Genomic DNA, 22,041 nt, shown 5'->3' with positions numbered 1-22,041 from the left:
GTTTTCAGCTCCTATTGAAATCCTGTTTCTTCCAGTGAGTATTTATGTCTTCATGGGCTAACCATAAAGAGAGCCTCCCTGTGCTTTCATTTCCTCAGTGACGGTGGGAACCCTGACCAAGTGCTCGAGCCCCAGCTTTGGCTCCAACCATAACATGTGCCTCGCTCCTTCCTGTTATCAATGATTACATAAGATTCAGAAATAAAGACATCCAAACTATGTCAATGAATCAGCCGGGGCCCTCGACTTTCACGAAAGTGGCATCACTGAGAGGGTTTTCAAGTTTCTGCTCGGTGCCACAACGTGCTTCCAGTAGTCACCGAAGGATCGAAGCGTTTATAAAATGCAAACTCATACGCATTAAAACCATTTAAAAGGTCGCAAGAAGTAGGTTAACACTCCATTTTCTGTGCCTTTTGCACCCGATTATAGAATAAAGCTAATTCATTAACTTTATTTAAAAGTATTTTAGATACAATTATGCATAATTTAGGTAATGCATAATAGCATTAGCCTGCTGGGTCTGGTCTGGATGTCCACAGACCACAGGGAACTGAGAATCCACTTAACATGAATGCAGTGAAGAAATTAACAAGTTTGATGTCTGAAGTGTGCATCCTCTGGGTCGATGCTGTATGTAGGTCATGCTACAAGGGATGTATTCCCTGCTGCAAAGGATTTTGGGTATTACGGCCGGAACTGCAGTGAGCATTCCCCAGGGACGAGACCCCGGGCCTGGGAAGCTGTGGCCTGGGATCATTCGGAGCATCGAAAGCTCCAGGCCACGAACGCCACTGCGAGCCCTCCTCTCTCCCATCTCACAGAAAGTGGACCGGTGTGGGCCGGCCCAGGGCTGACATTTGTATAACAACCATCATAGGGACAGAGTAGGACGAGCCCTGTTTCTCCCAGAGTTTCAGTGGGAAGAATTGATGACTTCCTCCTCTGTGACCCCCAGGCAAGAGGGAAAAAAGCTTCTTCTGGGAGGTAGCTGTTATTAATAGGCCCGATAGATCGCTGAACTAGGCAGTCCTTGTGGGAACATTTATTTGGTTTGTATGTCATGTTTCCAGGGGTGCAAAAATGGTTCGGTGACTAGGTGTGCGTGTGTTCCACATAACATGTTGTGTCATGATCGCACTTGATCCACATCTCATAGCTTAGGGGTCTCTTAACAAAGCACAGGTATCTGGTCCTTCGAGGTTGTTATTTGATTGAGGCTGATCCGAGGGCTTTGATTGCAACATGCATTGAGGGTGGAAGCACTTTTTGGTCTCTCTCCCTCTGTCTAAACTAAGCCTGTTCAACTGGAATTTAAGCTCTCTGGTGCAAGAAAAGGCTGCACCCAAAGTAATTAATCTGGCGGGGGGAGGGGGTGTGGGGGGCGGGGGAGAGACATGGGAAAATGTTTACCATATTGTTTTTACGGGGCAAGGAAGTACGGGAGACAATTGAAGCCTACTTCTAGTTTCTTTAACTGTATAATTTGTAGCTGGTGGATATGGGATGAACCCAGAGAACATGGGTCTTTGTATCAGAGGATTGGACAATTACGGTCTAGCGCTGGCTCCATACCAAGCATATTTTGTTGCATATCCCTCTACTTAAGTCGGAAATGAGATGATTTCAGTAATGGTGGCCAGTATGTGAGATCGCTTGGCTGGGCCAGAATGTGGAACACCTTGGCGGATAAAGGAAAGTACTGACATGCCAGGCTGATGGCGCCAGCTCCCCACGGAGACTGCCGATCTCCTGTACCAGGAGATCGTTTGCTTAATTAGACCACTGCAGTGACCTCCAGACATGAGGGAATCGAAAACCGGAGGGAGCGGAGGAGAGTGACGTGGTCACCTACCACACACACAAACACACACACACACACATGCACGCACACTGCCATCACTCCAATTCATATCACACCATTTCCTGTAGATAGGCCTGGCATGTCCCTGTTTGTCTCGGCTTTCTTCTGGGACTCCTTGGAATGCCATCTTACACAATACGCGAGGGGGGGGGGATGTTTGATTTCACCAGGTGTATTTGTTTGCCTTGTCCAGCTGTGTTTGGCGAGTACAGCGGCAGCTCACGGATGTTGCCAGAGCTTTGGTTTGTGATTTGTGGTTAAGCTGAAATGGTCAGCGCAGGGCCATATCACGCCGAATAGGTCACGATGCCTACAGCGCCGGCGCTCCCCCTTTGAGTCCTTGTGAGCGCTTGACTGGGTAATCGCAGTCGGCTCTGAAAACACTTAGGACTCCTAGAATGGCTTCAATTTTAAGACGGTGCCGTCGGGGGAAGATTTTTAACCTCACAGAAACCATATTTCTCCCCCTCACTCAGATTTACGAGACTGACATCGCGTATCGGGGTGCATGTGAGTGTTTAATCTGGCTACAGGTCCTTCTCCCTTTCTGTAATTTTGGCAAAAAAAGGCAAGAATGTCAACGGGATACCCTCTCAAACTGCTGACAAGATTATTTCAGTCCTTCTGTGTGAATGCGTGAGGCTATTTGGGAGTGTGTGGTAGGTGGGTGGGGGTGGGGGTGGGGGTGTAGTTGGAGTTGTGGGCAATCAGTCTCACTGATTCTCCCCTCTGAACCCAATCAGGCAGCGAGATCTATGAGCGGAACGGAGGTCGGAGCGGTGTCGGGCTCACAGAGGCCTCTTTATGCCGCCGTGCAAGTCGAGGAGGGACCAGGCTGAGCATGCATCACACACAGGAAAGCACCAGGCAGCTCCCAGACAAACCAGGCCCCAACAGTCTGCCGCCTGGACCCCCCCAACCCCCCAAACTCCCGCCCTCTGTTTATAAGGGGAATATCACCTCACTGGAATGCCTTTCAAAGCACTTTCATTCACATGGCGAGAGCCCCCCATTTCCTCCCCTCTCTCAGGAGGGAAATGTAAGTGTGCTGGAGAGGAAGTGCTGCAGAGACTGAGGGAAGTCAGGAGACGAAGAAAGCAGTGTTATTTTGAGGAACGGTGAGGCCCGATACCTTAAAATAAAGTGAAAACACAGGAAAGGACTCACTGGAAACTGCTCCGCTCGCTGCTGTCTATTAACCCTTCGTTTTTCTTATGAGAGTGCGTACGAGGGAGAGAAAGAGGGGAGAGAGAGCCTGGAGAGAAAGACTAACTTTTTATGACACAAGGTCACTTTATGGCCAGCTGCAAGGTCCTCTATCTACCCCTGGGATCTTTCTTCCTCTAAGACATCCTGCCCCTGATGAATTGTCACTCTTCACATTTAAGACTTCATAAAGGAAGCTGGCCATCGCAAGGACACGCCCACCGGGCTTCACCAGCCAATCGGTGTGCTCCAGCTGGCCGGCATCCTCCCTACAAAGTAAACCGTGACTGCAGCTGCCACAGGAGCTCCTTCACCGGAATTTTTGTTGGTGTCCTTCCGTCCTTAATCTGTGACCACACACACTTGTTCATTTGTGACAGGAGGCCGCTGGCTCTTGGCGCAGGCCCAGTCCCCTGTCTCCCGCTCGACTTTTGGAGACATCTGTGTAGTGAGAGGCAAATGGAGACAAAGGCGAGGGGAACTTCAGGGCTGACTGCTGGAGCAGCGCGCACACGCGTGTGCGTGCGTGTGTGTATGGGGGGGGGCGCTCAGCATTGGTTATATAACAAGAAATGTAGCCGTGTGTGAGCTCCCACATGAAGAATATCGGTCTCTCTCGACAAACACGCACGCACCGCGCTCAAATATGGTGACACCCCAGGCTTGCTTTTGCACGCGTGCGCGGCAGGGGAGGCGACGCGCGAAGCCCGTCTTCCTCGCTCGCCGGAGAGAGGAAGACGGCGAGTTCGGCCACGCTTCAATGGAGAGGATGTGATCTCACCCATTTAAAATCCGACTATGTCGCTTGCCGCTCGTGACTTAATCCAGGCTCCCCCATTGTGCTTGGTGTCCCACCCCACCCCCCCCCGTAGCCTTTTCCTCGCCCCTCCTCTCTCTGGGTCTCTCTCTCTCTCTCTGGGTCTCTCTCTCTCTCTCTCTGGGTCTCTCTCTCTCTCTCTGGGTCTCTCTCTCTCTCTCTCTCTCTCTCTCTCTCTCTCTCTCTCTCTCTCTCTCTCTCTCTCTCTCTCTCTCTCTCTCTCTCTCGGCTCTCTCTCCTTCTTACCCTCCTGAGTGAGCCGTGGAGAACAGGGCAATGTTCTCTCCAGACTTGGTCAGGAGTGAGGGACACAAGCTGCTGGATGTCGGAGTTGTATACAGACGAGGGGTGGGGGGGGCGCGGACTGACCCAGGCCCACGGTGTTAGAAAATAAACCCTACTGTGTTCAGGACCCAGACTTGGAAGACCAGGCCCGGATGTTGCTATCTGTCCCGTCATTGTCTCTTCAAAATGTTGGCATTTGCGTTTGAATGATGGCTTTCAGTTTAGCCAAAACATTCCGAGGGCGCAGTGTGGGGAACACCCTCTTTTCCCTGCCCTGATTTGATGACTCTCTCTCTCTCTCCCATTTGCTTTCCGATTTAGCCCAGCAGTTGGCTGCAAATTGGGCCGCTCGCACCACGGGACTTCCAATCGCATTCCGAAGACTGGCGGCGGGGGTTACATAGCCATAAAGCCAGTAATGTGTTGACATCCGAAAAGAACAATCACCATTTGCTTTAAGAGAGAAAGGCGACAGCTGCGGGGGGGGGGGGACAACCCTATAATCTGCACGCTCTTTTTGCTGCGTCCAGTATAGAGAATTTATTTCACATCGGTGTGTACGTAGAGCAAATGTCACTCACGCACTTCGGCGCCACGCTCGTCGGTAATACAATTATTCATTATCCGGCCATCGTTATAATAGATAATCAGGAATTCGACGGGAGCACGTGGGAAGCATTTTCCCAGTCCTGACCTTGCAGACGAGGGGCCTGACTTCCTCTGGGAAGACACCGTCTTTGCTGCTTTCCTATGGCCACTCGGCGGTGAGTGGCCATGACAGGACGGCTTTGATGTGTGACAAACCCCCCCTCCCTCCTCCCCCCCTCGATAGAGCCGCGCTCCACAGCTCTGATAGCATGACAGGAATAGCATGTGAAGGAGCGAGAGCTCAACCCAACCATCCGCGAACATCCCCCCCTCCATCTGAGCCTGCTTTTAGTCACGTTAGGGCACCGGGCGAGCTGCGCCCAACTCCAGCAGGGGTGCGAATCGGTTGACGCGAAAGCGCCTAGTGTGCGACCATGTGACCCACCGAGGCGACTTTTTATCTGCTTCCTCGCCGAGGCACGGCAGCTATCACTCAGCGCCGGGGAGTGTTCACCGCCGTTCACGCCACAGCATTCCAGCCATAGCATCCTCCGCTCCGCCGTCAGTAAACCCAAACAGGCAGCTTGACTCATTGCACATGGGCAACCTGTAATCAAGCTTTCCCTAAAAACTGGCATGTCAAAGCAAATCCTGTGTTTATAGGCTAAGGGAGCCCCCCCTTCATGGAATGATTTATGACTTACTCGCTTAAGCACAGGAAATACATAAAATGATGCTAAACTTCAGACCAACCTCTGCGATTATAGATCTTGACTATCAGTGCCCACGCTGCCACCCACCCCTGCTTATTTGTTTTATTCTCTCTGTCTCTCTCGCCCTCGCCCTCCTGATCTGAGGCCCTGCGCTTGTGGAGCCGGCCTATCTCAGGGACCCTGTGCTCTGGTGGGTTCAGTGGACTGGTATGCGGCAGGAATCTTTGGATCAAGGTGATTTCACGCTCCTCCACGTTTTCCCAGGGCTTCGGGCCCTCTCTGTTACCTCTGTGCGACTCGGAGTGAGTGATAGCAGCTGACATGTGTTATCATTGGACAAATGCACAAACAGCAGCAACCGGGGCAAGGAAGCTTTATCTGTCTGACACCTCTGTTTCCCTCAAGTGTCGGGACTTTGCCCTGTCTGGCACGGCGAGGTCCTTTTGGTCCCTGTGGTGGAGAGACACCCACCTACCCCCCCCTACCTCCCTCCTCTTGGGCGCTAGCTGATCGACCCAGGGATTCGTTAACTTCTCCCCTCCATGTGGGGGCAAAATGAGAATCCTCGGGCATGAAAAAGCAGCTCGGAAGATGAATGCTCTCCAAACATCCCCCTTTGAAGTAGAACTAATCTGGCTAACCTTGACATTCCCTCGGAGACAGTTCCCACTCTCGCTTTGCATTCTGCTCTCATAACAGCTCAACAGTGGCCCTTTTTTTCCCCCTCAATGAAACTCCATATCCCATTCAGCTCTTTGGTGGTGACTGCGAAAAGGGGAAGTTTGTGAAGTAGTTCCAGTGAGAAGCGAGTCAGATTTGGCCCTGTCACCTAACTCTGGTTTACTCTACAAGCTAGCACGTACTGCACATATGACCGGTAAAGCCTAGTTTTGATGTTTGATACAAATCTGTTTTGTTTTGTTTGGGTTTTTGGGGGGGTGGGTGGGGGGTCTTCAACATCTTTTGGGGGTGGTTATGCAAAAAGGTCATTTTGAATTGAATCCCGGTCTAAACAAGTCCCGTGTGATTGGACGTTGACAACCTTGATGCTCCCCATGCCACGACAGTCCCATTGTTTGCGCAGATTAACTCGTCTCCGCGTGACGACGCATGGCATCCTGGGTCAGAGCGCAGACCCCCAGAGCACCCACCCAATGAGACCTGCGGATGAGACCTGCGGGTCTCGTTTATAAAACAATGCGTAGGATCCTTACTAAAAGTGTACGTGCGCACAAAAAAATGGCGGAAAATGGCGTGGGCCGTGGAGTGTACGTACGGATGCGCACATTCTCCCGCCGAGTTCGTTTTCACAGATCACGCATTTCGCGTGAGAAGCGGCGTACGCCCCTCTCAAGGCTCCGTTTTGTGCGCAACGGTTATGAACGAGGTGTGCGCGTCCGCTCACGTGGCGGGATGCCGCAAAAGGACATCCTCTGTGGAAAAGTTTAATGTCGAAAAGGAGAAACGGCCTCGCCGCAGCTGCCGCCGTAAGGCGTGTGTCGCAAACACCACAGCGTCGTGTCCCACGGCCACGACAGCTCATCCGGTCTGATGAGAAGAGCCGGCGGTTCACAAGACAGTCAACGCAACCTCAACCAAGGGTCGCCGCACAGGAACCAACCAACGCCAGCTCCGGTGCAGAGGAGATCACGTGACACCCCCACCCTCCCACCGCCCCCGCACACTTTTCAAGGCGTGAGGAAATACGCTACTCTTGACTTGGTTAAATTTGATGACTAAAAAAAGATATTAAAATTTTTTTCCCAGCAGCTTATTTAGAGCAAGAAGACGCGGGCGCGCACGGCCGCTCGTTGATCGATTACGTCTCCGTCGCCGGTGGTCGTACGGTGAATAGGCTCGAACGTTACAACACCTTTATAATACGCAACGCACGTGCGGGGCTTTAGCGGCGCGGGGATGTTCATTTGCGTCGAATGCAAAACGGCTTAACTGCCGACCTGACGGCCATGTCTGCCTCTCGGCAAAGGTAACCGATCAGAGGGGCTGCTAGGTGTGTGTGTGTTTCTTCTTCTTTTTTTCCACACTGTCATCTTCTGTTTCCTTGCGTCGTCGGCGCATGTGTGGGCCTCGCCGGGGTGGAGATAGAGTACAAAGGGTTGAGCTGGCATTCATGCGTCTTTAACTCTGCACACACACACACACATCACACACACACACACACACACACACACACACACAGAAAGAAGAGCGGCGCACATGGCCGCGTCCGTCGCCCGGCGTCCAAATCTAACACTTTCTTAGCAGAAAATATGCCTGCGTCACATTGGCCGTCTTGTGTGAGCGAGCCTCCGGAGTGCGTCCTAATGAGAGGAAAGTAGCAGGGCAGCAGAGAGGAAGAGGCGAACCGAGAGGCAGGACTTCGCTGGAACCAAACCCTGCCTGCAGAGAGCTCCCCCATGCTTCGTCCCGGCCACTTTTCCTCCTGTTGCACATTGTCCCCATTCCTGACGACATTATTATCGTGACAATATTTATTTTCTGTTTGCAAAGAAAAGAGAGGAAAGAGGGGGAAAACGGCCGAAAACCATGGAACTTCTTTGCCTCGAGTCGGACAAAGTCGTGAGAGCCCAACCTGACCCAAACATCCTCTACGATGAGAGAGTGTTGCAAAGTTTATTAACTATTGAGGACAGGTTTTTACCGCAGGGCTCCTATTTCCAGTGTGTCCAGAAGGATATTCTGCCTTATATGAGACGAATGGTTGCAGGTTGGATGCACGAGGTTTGTGGGTGATCGTACATTGTTATGGGAGGTTTATAGCTGCATAGGGATGTGTTGTTTCTTTAACGCTGTGTTTTGGATGTTTTGCATGTTAAAGCATATCCATAACTTAGACGTTTAATTGGTTTTTTTCTTCCTTAAGCGAAATGTCACTGCGTGTTATTTCACAATTGAAGGAGAATGACTCACCAAAGGCGTGGGAGCGTGCGGAAATTCCTTCAGCTTCAAAGCGAAAGCTCGATATTTACATTGCATACCGGCTAAAATACGGGGGCTTCTGCTCCTGCAGGCGCCCCGCAGGACAAAGGGGGGCTTTGGCTTAATTTACATGTGCCCTGCGTTCGTGTCCTCCATTCCTAGTAATTATTAGACATTTTTGAAAAGGCTGTTCTCGGGCGACTCGCGTGCAAACACGTTTTGGGTTTTTTCCCCCCCCCCCTCCTCCTTCTTCTTCCCCTTTTCTGAAATTAAAAGCATTTATCGGTACAAAAGCGGCGTTTCAATTTTCGGAAAGCGTCCGGGGATAGCGCGAGGACATTTTCCCGAGAACGCGCAGCCTCGAGATCATTTCTTTCTATTTTTCTGTCATTTTTTTGTATATGTGTGTGTGTGTGCGCGCGCGCGTGTGTGAGAAGATGACGGATAAGGAGGAAGACGACATGAATGGCGTGTGGGTGTTGTAGCACCACTTCCTATTAGACCGGCCGAGTCTAATGGATTTGTGCCTTTTGCAGGATTTTCAGGCCTTTTTTTTCTTCTTCTACTGACCGAAGAGATGCGAATCTTATTTATTTAACCATGAACCCCACAATGGCAATAACATAGACAACAATAGAAAACACTGTCCTCAGTCCTCAGCCTGTTGTCTCAATGTATCTATGTATGTATATATATATATATGTGTGTGTGTGTGTATATATATATATGTGTGTGTATATATATATGTGTGTGTATATGTATGTATATACCTGCTATGCGTATGTCGATGCCTATAGTCTCATTTATGACAGGTTGACAGGGTACAGAGTGAAATTAGCCTATTTAAGTGACAGAAAAAAACCCAACAACACATTTCTTCTCTTTCTAGGTGAGTGAAGAGGAGAAGAGCAACGAGGATGTCTTTCCCTTAGCCATTAATTATTTGGACAGATTTCTAGCAGTGGCGCCCACCAGAAAGTGCCATTTGCAGCTTCTGGGGGCCGTGTGCATGTTCCTCGCCTCCAAATTAAAGGACAGTCGGCCACTATCTGCAGAAAAGCTATGCATGTACACAGACAACTCCATCTCGCCGAGGGAACTGCTGGTAAGAACCGGGGGGTGGGGAGGGGGGGCGGCGGGGGGGGCTTTACGTTTCACTGCACCCTGATTCGTCGGGGTGCAGACTCGTTTGTAGGCTTTTCTCGAGATTTTAGGTGTAATGAGTAAATTGACTCGACGGGAAGGGTCCCATTTTCCCTAAACGCAGAGGGGCTCCGTCGCTTCCTCACGGTCATCCGAAGGCGTCTAAAGTGGCGTGTGATGCCCTCTAGTGCCAATTATGCTGTATAGGAAGTGGATTTGTGCTATGCAGCACGTGGGCCCTCTCGGCGTCAGAGCTAAGTCAACTGAAATAACGTGGGCAGGTAAAAGTGTCGCGGTCGTAGCCGGCCCCTCGACCCGCCACCCAAACGCGGCGGTATCGGCCAAAAAAAACCCCCGGACCGAAACGTGTCCCGACACCTCCAGGTGGAAGTCACTAGAACGACACGTGAAGCTAATCACAGCACAGATAATTCAGCCGGCAGACCTTAATGGCTGCCCTGCAGAGGTCTCGGAGATCGGGGCTGCTGCCGAGCCACATCACTGGTTGGTTGGTGCACGACTGCACGTAGTGCGTATCCTCAAACGATCACGGTGGCATTGGGGGTTTACTTAGATCTGCAAATCTTATTTAGGCCAAACGGCTCCTCGAGGCACTTTTACACCCCCTCCCCCCACCGCGGTTGAGGAAGGACACCATTGAGGCTGTTTGATGCTATATTGTTGTAAGACTACAGGTTCCTGGATATCCTCACAGGATGCGCGGATAAGTCGGTGGGAGCGGGCGGACGGTGTTGCGTAGCTCTGCCTTGATGAGGCACCGCTGTTGGTGCCTCAGCTGGAAAGAGGAGAGGTTTGGGGGGGGTGGGTGGGTGGGGTGAATGTATCATGTCCGGGGGCAGCTGGCCGGGAAGTGAGCGCAGCTCCAAGTGAACCTCCTCCCAGCGCATCCACAGTCGACAGTATCCGCAGAGGCTAACTTGGGTTAAACGTTAGCATGTGTGTGTGTGTGTGTGTGTGTGTGTGTGTGTGTGTGTGTGTGGTAGGTTAGACAAGTGGGAAGCCCCTGACATTTCAAGGCCGCCTCATACTATGAGGCATGCAAAAGGGGTGCTGTCCCTGCAGGTATCTGTGGGGGGGGGGGGGGGCTGACTATGTTGGTTCTGCAGCTGAGTACGCGTCTCTGCGAAATAAACGAATGCGGAGTTGAATTAGTAATTTTCCTTGGGAAAAAAAAAACATTGATCAATTACATCTGACGTCGTGCAGTCCAGCAATTTAGCCGCTTGAACTTACTGTCCCTAGCTGTGATCAGATAGTTGGGCAGATTTGGTAGCAGAAACAATGCCGCTCGTGGTCCACTTTATTTTTGGAGTTGAATGTAATAAACCCTGCTTGAAGCAACCTGACATTTTGCATTTTGTTCTGGCTGCATGTCCATTTATCCTACATATCCATTTATCCTACATGTAAATTTATCCTACATGTCCATTTATCCTTGACGTGAGCAGAGGAAGTCGGGGCACAGGCCTCCAGTCGCAGGCTGACTTCAGCCCATCTGCTGGAGAGCCTTTTCTTATGCACACGCTGCCCAGCGAGATTGTACTTTGGATTAAACCGTCATTAACGACATCTCTTCCTTCTGATAACATCGGCGGGAGGAAACTTGCTGCACATGTCGTATATATAGGGTGTTGTCAAAGAAAGGCAGGAAATAAAAGCAGGAAATCGGTGAAGGGGAAATTAATGTCATGACTCCTCGGCCCGTGCTGTCTGTGCGAGTTGCTTAAGAGCTCTCTCCTGTCTCTCATGGTCCAGATCTCTCTCCCCTGTCTCTCATGGCTCAGATCTCTCCCCTGTCCCTCATGGCCCAGGGCTCTCCCCTGTCTCTCATGGCCCAGATCTCTCTCCCATCTCTCATGGTCCAGATCTCTTCCCCGTCTCTCATGGCCCAGATCTCTCTCCTCGTCTCTCATGGCCCAGATCTCTCTCTCCTGTCTTTCATGGCCCAGATCTCTCTCCCGTCTCTCATGGCCCAGATCTCTCCCCTGTCTCTCATGGCCCAGATCTCTCTCCCGTCTCTCATGGCCCAGATCTCTCCCCCTGTCTCTCATAGCCCAGATCTCTCTCTCTCCCGTCTCTCATGGCCCAGATCTCTCCCCCGTCTCTCATGGCCCAGATCGCTCTCCCGTCTCTCATGGCCCAGATCTCTCTCCTGTCTCTCATGGCCCAGATCTCTCTCTCTCCCGTCTCTCATGGACCATATCTCTCTCTCACCCGTCTCTCATGGCCCAGATCTCTCTCCTGTCTCTCATGGCCCAGATCTCTCTCTCTCCTGTCTCTCATGGCCCAGATCTCTCTCTCTCCCGTCTCTCATGGCCCAGATCTCTTTCCCATCTCTCATGGCCCAGATCTCTCTCTCTCCTGTCTCTCATGGCCCAGATCTCTCTCTCTCCCGTCTCTCATGGCCCAGATCTCTCTCCCGTCTCTCATGGCCCAGATCTCTTTCCCGTCTCTCATGGCCCAGATCTCTCTCTCTCTCACCCGTCTCTCATGGCCCAGATCTCTCTCCCGTCTCTCATGGCCCAGATCTCTCTCTCTCCCGTCTCTCATGGCCCAGATCTCTTTCTCGTCTCTCATGGCCCAGATCTCTCTCCCGTCTCTCATGGCCCAGATCTCTTTCCCGTCTCTCATGGCCCAGATCTCTCTCTCTCCCGTCTCTCATGGACCATATCTCTCTCTCACCCGTCTCTCATGGCCCAGATCTCTCTCCCGTCTCTCATGGCCCAGATCTCTCTCTCTCCTGTCTCTCATGGCCCAGATCTCTCTCTATCCCGTCTCTCATGGACCAGATCTCTCTCTCTCCCGTCTCTCATGGCCCAGATCTCTCTCTCTCTCCCGTCTCTCATGGCCCAGATCTCTTTCCCGTCTCTCATGGCCCAGATCTCTTTCCCGTCTCTCATGGCCCAGATCTCTCCCACCGTCTCTCATAGCCCAGATCTCTCCCACCGTCTCTCGTGGCCCAGATCTCTCTCCCGTCTCTCATGGCCCAGATCTCTCCCCCCGTCTCTCATGGCCCAGATCTCTCCCTCTCCCGTCTCTCATGGCCCAGATCTCTCTCTCTCCCGTCTCTCATGGCCCGGATCTCTCCTCCGTCTCTCATGGCCCAGATCTCCCTCCCGTCTTTCATGGCCTAGATCTCTCTCCCATCCCAGATCTCTCTCCCGTCTCTCATGGCCCAGATCTCTCTCCCACCTCTCATGGCCCAGATCTCGTTTTCTCAGAAGGTGGGATCAATGCTAACCACGGCGGACTCGAGCCTTCTGGGGCCGTCTGTCTTAATATTAGTTGATGTGATATCTCGCACCACATTTCAGACTTGCCCACATGTCAATTGAGTTAGTCTGGTGATGGAGAATTCCCTAGCAAAAATAAAGAATAAGGGCTTGTCATGCTCTTCATATCATTAGATGACAATTGGTGCCTTGTTTTTAAACTATTCCCGTCAAGAAGGGGGGAGGGGGGTGTCATCACTGAAAACTGCTGCGTCTGTAGTGATAATGACTTGCTGTTTTTGAGGGTGACTGGGCTGATTTCTGTGTCAGAGAAACGCCAGAGCAGTTTTGACTGTTTGCAGGAAGCCATAATGTCATGGGTGCTGACTTTGGCCCTTTTCTAGCCCGTGCCTTGTGTCTCCATCAGGTTTGGTAAGGTCTGGTCTGGTCTCTGAAGGAATGGCGGAGACACCGCAGCCCTGAGTGACGCAACTTTATGCGGCCACGTGAAGCTCGTATCCAAAGCTGATTGACCGACCGTTACGTCCACTGAGAACGTAGCCCGCTAGTCACGTGACGCACCGAGCCTTCGAGCTTGCGTACAAAGCAACACAAGACACCCCGGCGAGCTACCCGCCACGCTTTGAATTGCGGTTGTTAACGTGAGTCTGGCCGAGATTCGAGACCGTTGTCACGTTAACATGTCGAAAGAAACAAGTGGAAGTTAAACTGGGAACAACGAAGTGTTGATCTGAGACGCCGGTAAATGGGTAGAAAGTTGAGACTTGTGGGGGAGGGGGGGCATCCGGTTAGTGTAGCCGTCTATTCCGTTGCCTACCAACACGGGGATCATCGGTTCGAATCCCCGTGTTACCGCTGGCTTGATCGGGCATCCCTACAGACGTAACTGGCCGTGTCTGCGGCTGGGAAGCCGGATGTGGGTATGTGTCGCTGCACTAGCGCCTCCTCTGGTCGGTCGGGCCGCCTGTTCAGGTTACTTTGAGGGGGGGGGGGTAGCGTGATCCTCCCGCGCGCTACGTCCCCCTGGCGAAACTCCTCACTGTCCGGTGAAAAGAAGCGGCTGGTGACTCCACATGTATGGGAGGAGGCATGTGGTAGTCTGCATCCCTCCCCGACTCGGCAGAGGGGGTGGAGCAGCGACCGGGATGGCTTGGAAGAGTGGGGTAATTGGCCAGGCACAATTGGGAAGGAAAAGGGGGGGAGGATCCAAAAGAAAACAGACTGATTTAACAAAGCCGGATTACCTCTGATTATGAGAGGAGACACTTTCTGCTGCACGGTTGTTGTCCCCCCCCCCCCCTCTTCTTCTTCTTCTTCTTCTTTTGGGCCGGGGAATGAATGCAGAGGAAACTAGCAAAGTAGTGCAAACCCATTTCTAGCTATGTGAGGCTTGTGACAGGAAGGAAGTGGCGAGCTGTTTCACTGGCAGAGCCTTCTAAACAGGGCAAAGCATGTCACATGCCGGTGGTGTAAGACAAAGGATAAAAGAAATGAGAAAGGCATGCAGATAATAAGATCCAGCGAGGAGAGATAAAGAGGAGAAATTTTACTCTTATTACAGAGCCATTTCCTCTGGGAATAAGGATGGGGCTGTGATTTTTCACGGTCCATGGAAGCTGGGTATTGTGCCGTTTGTCTCTCTGACTGTCAAACAGAACTGGGGCGGGGGCACCAAAACTGCTCCGTGTCCCCTTCTCCATACATAGCTTGTCTTTTATCGATACTGAGCTACGTTTCTGTACATTGTCCCATTACTCTTCCTTTCTCCGCCCTTTCTTCTAGGAGTGGGAGCTGGTGGTGCTGGGGAAGTTGAAGTGGAACATGGCCTCGGTCATTCCCAATGATTTCATCGAGCACATTGTTCGCAGACTGCCCCTGCCCAAAAACAAGCTGGCTGTGGTGCGCAAGCACACGCAGATATTCATCGCTCTCTGTGCCACAGGTAAGGCGGCTGCTTATCGCCCGGCGTGCTTTGCGTCGCCCGGCGCTTATTTTCTCCATTTGCACGCTCAATCTTTTGCTCAGTTGCTGCAATTCCCACATCCACCGCAATATTCCCACACACATGCAAACATTCTCCCATTATGAGTCATCTGTGATGACGCCTCTGACCTCTCTCTTCTCCCAACATGGTCTGCTGGCTCAGTTTCCCCCGTGTGCACTCTCTAGTCTCCACACTGGAGTGCTGCTTGTCATGGGGATTGGCTCAACGCTGGACCAGCTGCTAAAAGCTGTGTTTGAGAGCTTAGAGTGCACAAGACAGGAGTTATCTCCTGAGAGCCTGGGACAATCCTATTCAGTGCTGTGTTTAAATTTGCCAACCACACAGATTATGACTGAGATTGAAATCATATGATGTTCTACTGGATATATACGCGCATGTGTCTTACACACACACACACAAACATGCATGCACATGTGCACACTTTGCAGAATGACTCAGGTGCAGCTGAGCTCTCTGTATTGTTTGTTGACAGAGCTGCTTCTAGGTTTAAAAAGTCGGGGCACTGGGCCAGTGATCTTCCTTCCTCCTCCAATCTCTGCCTCTGTGCATCTCATAAATAAACTCTGGTCGCTCTGCAGCGGTGCAGACTGCACAGACATACCCCCCTGCCCCCTCTCTCGTTTTTGCTCTCTCTCTCACTCACGCTCTCTTGCTCTCTCTCTCTCTGTCTCTCTCTCAGCCCCCTCTCTCTCAGGCTCCTCTCTCGTTCTCTCTCACTCACTCTCTTGCTCTCTCTCTCAAGCCCCTCTCTCTCTTTCTCACTCATTCACTCACTCTCTCTTGCTCTCTGTCTCTCTGTCTCTCTCAGGCTCCTCTCTTGTTCTCTCTCTCTCTCACTCGCTCTCTCTTGCTCTCTCTCTCTCAGCCCCCCCCCCCCTCTGTGTAGGTGAACTTCATGGCATTTGGTTATCCTTAATTGAAATTCTGTGTAATGTGTTCATATCCTAGAAAAATGATGCATTGCAGCATCAGTTGATTGTACCTAATATAGTCCTGCGCTATCACAAAGCCTCCTTTCATCTGGCTCCCCTCCCGGCCAGTCAAATGAAGGAAATCAAACAAAGGGAAAACAGGCCGTTTTGGTGTAATGAGATCCCTTAAATACGCCATTGTGGTCAGAGTCGTGCTTTTTTTTCCCGAGCCAGTTATTAAGACCATAGGCCCCTTTCAATGAGTTTCATACTCCGTTTAGCACAGTTTTAGTTTCACACTCTTTTTGATTTGGGTGTGTTGCAGTGGTTGTCTCCACTTTTTCATGTGCAGCTGTTTATATCCAATCACAAAACAGCTGCAGTGAAGAAAAGAGGCCTGCTGTGGTTATGTGGTAATGTAAATGTTTGGAGTTTTATATGGAGCTGAAATGTTATTCTTCTGATGGAGGAGCTCCTCATATGGACAGCTGGGCCCTAGAGGAGAAGATGGGCGTAGGGAAGCAGGCTTCTTTCCAGGGGTTAGCCCCGAGCTAGCAGACACATCCCCACTGGAGAAAGAAGCAAGACACCCTGAACTGATCCATGAAGTTCAAGTTGCACAGAGTTGGACTTGTGCAATGACACCATATCTAACAAATGTAAACACTGGCAAGTGGAAGTAGTGTTAGTCTCATACATGTGCTGGGTTTGTGTGTGTCAGAATGAACCTCGGGACCACCTCACCTGCCCTCCCCCCCATGAAATAGACTGACCAGGTAAGCGCAACAACCCCTACGTGAAGACCCCTGAGTCCACTTTAGTCATTGAAGGGGGTGGAGGTGATCAAGAAGGATTTTTTTGGGGGGGGGGGGTGTCCGGGTAGCGTAGCAGTCTATTCCATTGCCTACCAACACGAAGATCCTGGTTCGAATCCCCGTATTGCCTCCAGCTTGGTCTGGCGTCCCTACAGACACAATTGGCCGTGTCTGCGGGCAGGAAGCCAGATGTGGGGATGTGTCCTGGCCGCTGCACTAGCGCCTCCTCTGGTCGGTCGGGCACCAGTTCAGGGGAGAGGGGGAACTAGGGGGACTAGTGTGATCCTCCCACATGCTACGTCCCCCCTGGTGATGCTATGTCCCCCTGGTCCCACATGTATCGGAGGAGGCATGTGGTAGTCTGCAGGTGGAGCAGCGACCGGGATGGCTCGGAAGAGTGGGGTAATTGGCCAAGTGCAGTTGGGGAGAAAAAGGGGAACCCCCCCCCCCAAAAAGGAGGATTTTTAGGCCTTAGTGTATTTCAAACATGGGGTTGTACAAAAGGGGTGGAACTCAATATTAGCAAGTTATTCGTAATGTTTTGTGCAGTTTGTATCGACACTGGATTTGGCCTCTCTCTACCACTGCTTCCTCCTCTACCTCCTCCATCCAGACCTGTTGTCGCTTAAGCCTCCAGGCTGGAATGGAGGGCTGGAGGGAGTAGTTCCTGGAACCCAGCGCTCTCCGAGTGGGAGGATTCCTGCTCTGTTTTTGTAATCACAGCCGAGGGTCCTGTGAGGGAAACCACACAGGTTACACACCACAACTGAAATGAAACTCAAAGTCTGTGAGAAAGTCAGGTTCAGCTGAGAAGGACATATCCTGGAGATGATTCAGATGTTTGCACCTCTTATGTTTCTTTCTTACTTCCTTTGGGCTTGCTTTAAGGACAGCAAAGTATTGCGGTGCTTTGCATCATGGTTAAAATTGCTTATTGGCTTCCCTGAATATTGTCCTCAGATACTGCCCGGTAGATGGACAGGATGTGCACTTATACAACCCTCTTGCTTCCTGTCCCCCACCAGAGTTCAGCCTCGCTATGAACCCTCCTTCCATGATCGCCACTGGCAGCCTGGGAGCGGCCATCTGTGGCCTGCAGTTGGACCACACTGACCAGAATCTGAGTCGAGACAACCTCACAGACCTGCTGGCGAAGATCACCAGCACAGAGGTGGTGAGTAGCACAGCGGAGAGACGCTGCATGGAAATTTGCTCATTGCCAAACTAATTGCCAGCTACTGATGTTGGTTATTACATAACAGAATATCGTTAATAATACTCGTTAGAAAATCTACAGGACAGGAGAAAGTGATGACTGCAGTAGTGGCAGACTGGAGCCATTTACTTTTAGAGAGAGAGCAAGAGCAAGAGAGAGAGAGAGAGAGAGAGAGAGAGAGAGAGAGAGTCTGTGACTCTTGGCTGGGAAGCCAGACTATGCTATAAAGAGCGACGGCAGAGGGAATATCTTCTTAGAAACCAAGGCCCACATTCTTGCGGTAGGACACAGGCAGTTCCTTCACAGGGCTGCTTTAGCTGTGTGCCCCTCCTGGTAGAGGAATATGTTTTCTAATGCCTTAAAGTCAAGCACCGTCTTTTCAGGGGAAAGGTAAGGGGGGGGGGGGAGAAAAACCCCAAGATCACCAAGCCACCGCCATACCTGCAGACTACCCACTCCTTCAGAATGGACCGCGTGAGCCTAAAACGTCATCGTCACCTCGTTTTTGTGCAACACGTGCAATTTATCCAGCAGCAGCACACTTTCGAGACCGTGCGATTTCATTGTTTCTACACCTCGGGAAACAAAGGACGGGAGGTGAGTTCAGGAGCTCAGAGGCTCGAAAAGGCCACAACCAGTGGGCGAGAGCAACATCACGGTCCCCTCTTGGCTTGCGGTTTCGTTGCCATGGCGACCGGGGCCCCCCAACCCAGCCGTCACAACAGGCACCCTGACTGCGGCCCATCAGGTTCCAATTATCCGTACATTTCAAAGGAATGCTGGCCCTGTTTGCGAGCCCCGGTGCATTCTTTACGCTCCCCGCTACCGGCTCTCTCGCTCTCTCTCTCCCTCTCTGAGGCGGACCTCCCACATCTCCCGCAGACCTGATGAAAGAAGAAGAGAGGGAGACAGAGAGGGGAGGATCCCCTTTCACAAGGGTCGCAGGGTAACGACACGGAGAAGTCCTCCCAAAAAACATCCGGCCCGCACTTTCCTATATTCTGTTTTACAACCCAAACAATGAGGGTCAGGGTGCAGTAGGTCAAAACCGTTTCCTCCAGGCCTGTACATGCAGGACCCATTACATCGTAAGAGCGGAGGAGATGGAGAATGGGAAAACAGAGTTTCACATTATGCCTTTTTCCTTATAAATCTCAGAGGGAAAGCTGTGACCTCCGCTTTGGCTTTGTCAGGAATGTCCTCCACACACAAACGGACACAAACTTGACGTATCAGAGGCCATTCCAATGCCCACTTTCTGTTGAGCTTTACGGTGTCATTGGTATCTCACTGTGCTGGGACCCATTGTTCTGGTCATGGTGCAGACAGACCACCTACCTTAATACCCATAATTCCCCGCCGGCATTTCATGCATGTGACCCAAGGGGTTGAGTGGCTCACTTCAAATGGGCTTGGATCGTCTGTGTAACTTTGTCCGACAGCGTCACAAGTTCCAGGTTGCGCGTGTGAGCAAGTCCGGCCTACTGTATGGCCACTCGTAAGTGTTGGTGAATGAGTGTATGAAGCGTGCATGCGTCTGTGTGGTGCATGTGTGTTTTGACGTTTTGACCCTTTTGTTCCAGGATTGTCTGAGGGAGTGCCAGGAGCAGATCGAGCGCGTGCTGGCCAGCAGCCTGCGACAGGTTCAACAGCAGAGGCAGGAGACCGCGATCAGAGCTGGCAGCAAGGTGATGGAGCAGCAAGACCAGTCCAGCACCCCCACAGACATGCATGATGTCAACCTATGAAAAGCCACCCAAATATGCCTGTCAAGCCAAACAAGTTAATGCAAGAGTTAATACAGGTGAATGGCATGAAGATGAACCAATGAGCTGCCAGTATATGTGCCAAGTCACCCAATGCGCTCCAGCGATATGTTAATGTTAGCGCCCGCAACGGACGGTGTTACAATCTATGAGCAGGGTTGCCAACTTTGGGTACCTGGCTGGAGTGAGATTTTGATGCCATGGGCTTAAATCACGCGCACTTAATCACATGCAGACATTTGGACTCAATTCAGCATCAGGCCTTAAAAAAAAAAATAGTAGTATGCGGCTCACACACGTGGCGGCAGCTTAGGTTTAAGATTTAAGGATATAGCCTGACTACGCCACCCCGGCCCCTCCTCCCAGGGAAATACCCACAATTCTCACAGTATTAGACATACACTAACCCAATGAAGGGCACAAAGGTCCGTTCACTAACGGAAAGTGTGGCTGGCTTGCTTGGACGCCTTCTGGGCTCCCGGCTGTGAACGCGAGCAGCCGTCCAATCAACCCGGAGATGAGCATGGCGCCACCAATCGGAGAGCGAGTTAAGACGCAGCCATGTGTGTTTCCATGGAAACACCCTGTTATCGAATACTCGTCTTGTCGAGTCAAAGTCGTTCGCTTGGTTTTTAACCATTACTGTACCAGAGAGACTTTGACCATAAATGCGTTCGCCTGTTCGTCCCTACTGCTGTCGCAGTGTTTTGGCGTGAGATTTGCTTTGGGCAGCTTGAGGCTGAATGGGGAAAAGCGTGTGAGTCGCGTGAGAGTTGGCAACCCTGCTATGAGCTGCCGCCGCCATTTTGCTGAGACGTCACCCTACACAAACTTTTTTAGGAATGACTCTGAGATGATAGTTTTTAGTTAGTTTTTGGTTTCCCCCACCCCCCCTCGTATCTGCCCCTTTCATACCCAAGGCTGCCCCATGGTGACCTATTGTATGGGCCACATATAATACGCAAAGCTATTTAAAATGGTAAGCTCTTGAAAACTTGATAGTGCCTTAGGTTTCCGGACTGGAAATCTGAATATATTTTCATACTTGAAAAAATTAAAAAAAAGTAATAAGAAATATACATATTTCTTTTTATAAAATCTAGCAAAAAGAAATGCATTATGATCAATATTGTCTGTTTGGTTATAATTATTATTTAGCTAGTATTTAGATGCATTACTATTCTTACCACCTTTAGCGAGACAGTTATCACCTTCAGTTATTGGGAGTTCCTTTATATTTGAGTTATTAATTTCCAATGTGCAGGAAGCCCATGTAGTAGTGTGTGACTGACTGACGTGCTGATCATACGTGGCTTTTAAACCAAGCTGATAGGCGGAAGTGGGAGTACTCGCTACCCACTCCTGCCATCTATTAGACTGTGCAACCGTAGCACTGCTAACTATTTATGCTCATATGTGCTGGTCAGGAGTGGGCTGGGCCCACGGTGAAAGAAAGAGGGTGAGGGAGGGAGGAAGAGGAGGAGGAGGCGAGATAAGAAGGGGTCTCAGGCCTGGAGTTGGGAGGCTACTGTCCTGGGCTTCAATACAGGAGGCGGCATCAGTTATGAGTGTGTCGATTCCACCGCCAAGTCCGCAGGTCAGTAGGTCTGTAGGGCGAGATGTGCCTTTGACGGGATTCAGCGGAACTGTGTTGAGAGTGGTTTCCTGTTCCTTTGGGCGGCTCCTGCGTGTTATAAATAGGAAGGACTCAGGGGCGCTCCAAAGACATTTTGCAGAGGCGGGGGCTACTTCAAGTCTGTGTGTGTACACTGTAAATTCTACAAGTTTAGTTTATGTAAAACAGATGGGGAAGCCTGTATGGACAGTGGGGGAAGTAAGTAAATGGACTGAATTGTGTCAAGTTATGTGAACTTGAGTAAAGTAAGTAAACTTTTTAAGTAAGTAATTTTTTTTTTAAATGGGATTTTCAGTAGCCCAAATGACTGCGGGGATAGGCTCCAGCATCCCCGCGGCCCTGGCAGCAGGATAGGTGGGTCGGATAGCGGGTGGTAGGATGGACTTTAAGTACAGTTTCTTTGAGTAACTTTTAGAATTTACAGTGTGGTGGTTATGCAGCGCTATGTCAGGTTATGTGCTGTAGAGAGAGGACAGCGGGCATGTTGGAGGTGTGGCGATGGTCTGGAAGGCGGAAAGGAATAATGATAAAAATGGATGCGGGTTCGAGTCGATGGGAGGTGGCAGATTTTGGAGGAAGGAATGCGCGTGGAAAGTGGAAGGCAGGGGGCAGACGTCTCGTGCTGAGGGATGCATGGCGGCCGGTGGAGCGGAGGGGAAGGTTTAACTTAAGCTACAGTAGAAGTTATATAAGAATATGCGAGAGTCGCGTGACACTCGCGAGGGGGCGCACCGAAAAAACAAAGCCTCCTTGGCTTCTGCCCAATGATGATCGGTGATGAGGGAACCGCGTGGGTGTTTTTTGTTTTTTTTGTTGTTTTTTTTGTAGTTTCATGTGCCGTTTTCTCCTGTAATCAAGTGCACCATTGAGTTTGGATTTTTT

At 51.0% G+C, this 22,041-nt stretch overlaps 1 protein-coding gene across 1 annotated transcript; it reads left to right on the top strand.

Annotated features, from left to right (window-relative positions):
• The first annotated feature begins 7,665 nt into the window (after positions 1-7,665).
• On the top strand, positions 7,666-20,719 carry ccnd2b (cyclin D2, b). Its single transcript, XM_056276301.1, has 5 exons — positions 7,666-8,215; positions 9,303-9,518; positions 14,593-14,752; positions 17,567-17,715; positions 19,341-20,719. Exons 1-5 carry the CDS (start codon positions 8,021-8,023, stop codon positions 19,503-19,505), a joined length of 885 nt encoding a protein of 294 aa, XP_056132276.1. The 5' UTR covers positions 7,666-8,020; the 3' UTR covers positions 19,506-20,719.
• Positions 20,720-22,041: the final 1,322 nt, after the last annotated feature.

Source organism: Lampris incognitus, chromosome 3 (assembly GCF_029633865.1).
Source record: "Lampris incognitus isolate fLamInc1 chromosome 3, fLamInc1.hap2, whole genome shotgun sequence".
In the NCBI taxonomy this organism is placed as follows: Eukaryota; Metazoa; Chordata; class Actinopteri; order Lampriformes; family Lampridae; genus Lampris; species Lampris incognitus.
This window is presented reverse-complemented; position numbering and strand designations above follow the sequence as displayed.

What these genes read in the sequence shown, in the direction of transcription:
- ccnd2b (XM_056276301.1), top strand. Translation starts at nt 8,021, where the DNA reads ATGGAACTTCTTTGCCTCGAGTCGGACAAAGTCGTGAGAGCCCAACCT. An exon ending in CATCGCTCTCTGTGCCACAG is followed by an intron (nt 14,753 to 17,566) that starts GTAAGGCGGCTG and finishes GTCCCCCACCAG; the next exon opens with AGTTCAGCCTCGCTATGAAC. An exon ending in AGATCACCAGCACAGAGGTG is followed by an intron (nt 17,716 to 19,340) that starts GTGAGTAGCACA and finishes CTTTTGTTCCAG; the next exon opens with GATTGTCTGAGGGAGTGCCA.